General features: G+C 71.1%; 1 protein-coding gene across 1 annotated transcript in view; it reads right to left on the reverse strand.

The window, feature by feature from the left end:
- The window catches only part of LOC106896268, a gene marked incomplete at both ends in the record, with an annotated part of 27,995 nt that extends 27,394 nt beyond the window's left edge, over nt 1-601 (reverse strand). Inside the window, one exon of the mRNA XM_014956100.1 lies at nt 118-601. Coding sequence (XP_014811586.1) covers nt 118-601 — 484 coding nt within the window. The remainder of the gene's footprint in view (nt 1-117) is intronic.
- Between the last annotated feature and the right edge of the window lie 28 nt (nt 602-629).

Genomic DNA, 629 nt, shown 5'->3' on the forward strand with positions numbered 1-629 from the left:
GTGACCAGTACCCACACCCCAGTGTGACCAGTGTCTCCATTTCCCCCATCCCCAGTGCTCCCAGTCCCCCCAGTTCCCCCCAGTCCCCCACAGAACAGCCTCTCTCGGGGGGGGGTCACCTGGCTCTGGCTTTACTTTCCCTCAGCCCCCGTTCCAGCGCCAGGCTCCCGGCCACCAGCACCCAGGGGTGGCCACCAGCCCCCGCCAGCAGGTTGCCGGCCACCAGGAGGAGGCCACCCAGCGCCGCCGGCCCGTTGCCCGTCAGGACGGCCAGCGTGAGCACCCCGGTGGCCGTGACCACCGTGACGGCGTGGGTGGCCACCACCCGCCCCTCCTCAGGCAACCTGGCGGCCACGGGGGCTAGCACGGTGGCTAGTGCCAGCAGGAGGTTGGCGGTGGCCCGGTCGCCGTTGAGCCGGTGGTAGCCAAAGGCTACCAAAGGTTGGGCCAACATGGCCGAGACCCAGGTGCCGGGGAGGGGGTCTTTTCTTGGTAGCCCCCCCGGTTCTTCCGGTAGCCACAGCGGCTCCAGGGCGTCGCTGGCCGCCCCCAGGGCTTGGAGGAGGAAACCGGCCGCTGGGCCCCCCGTCACCTGCGGGAGAGAGGGGACACGGGGGGGACACCGGGAT

Source organism: Calidris pugnax, unplaced genomic scaffold, assembly GCF_001431845.1.
Source record: "Calidris pugnax isolate Ruff unplaced genomic scaffold, ASM143184v1 scaffold310, whole genome shotgun sequence".
NCBI classification, from domain to species: domain Eukaryota; kingdom Metazoa; phylum Chordata; class Aves; order Charadriiformes; family Scolopacidae; genus Calidris; species Calidris pugnax.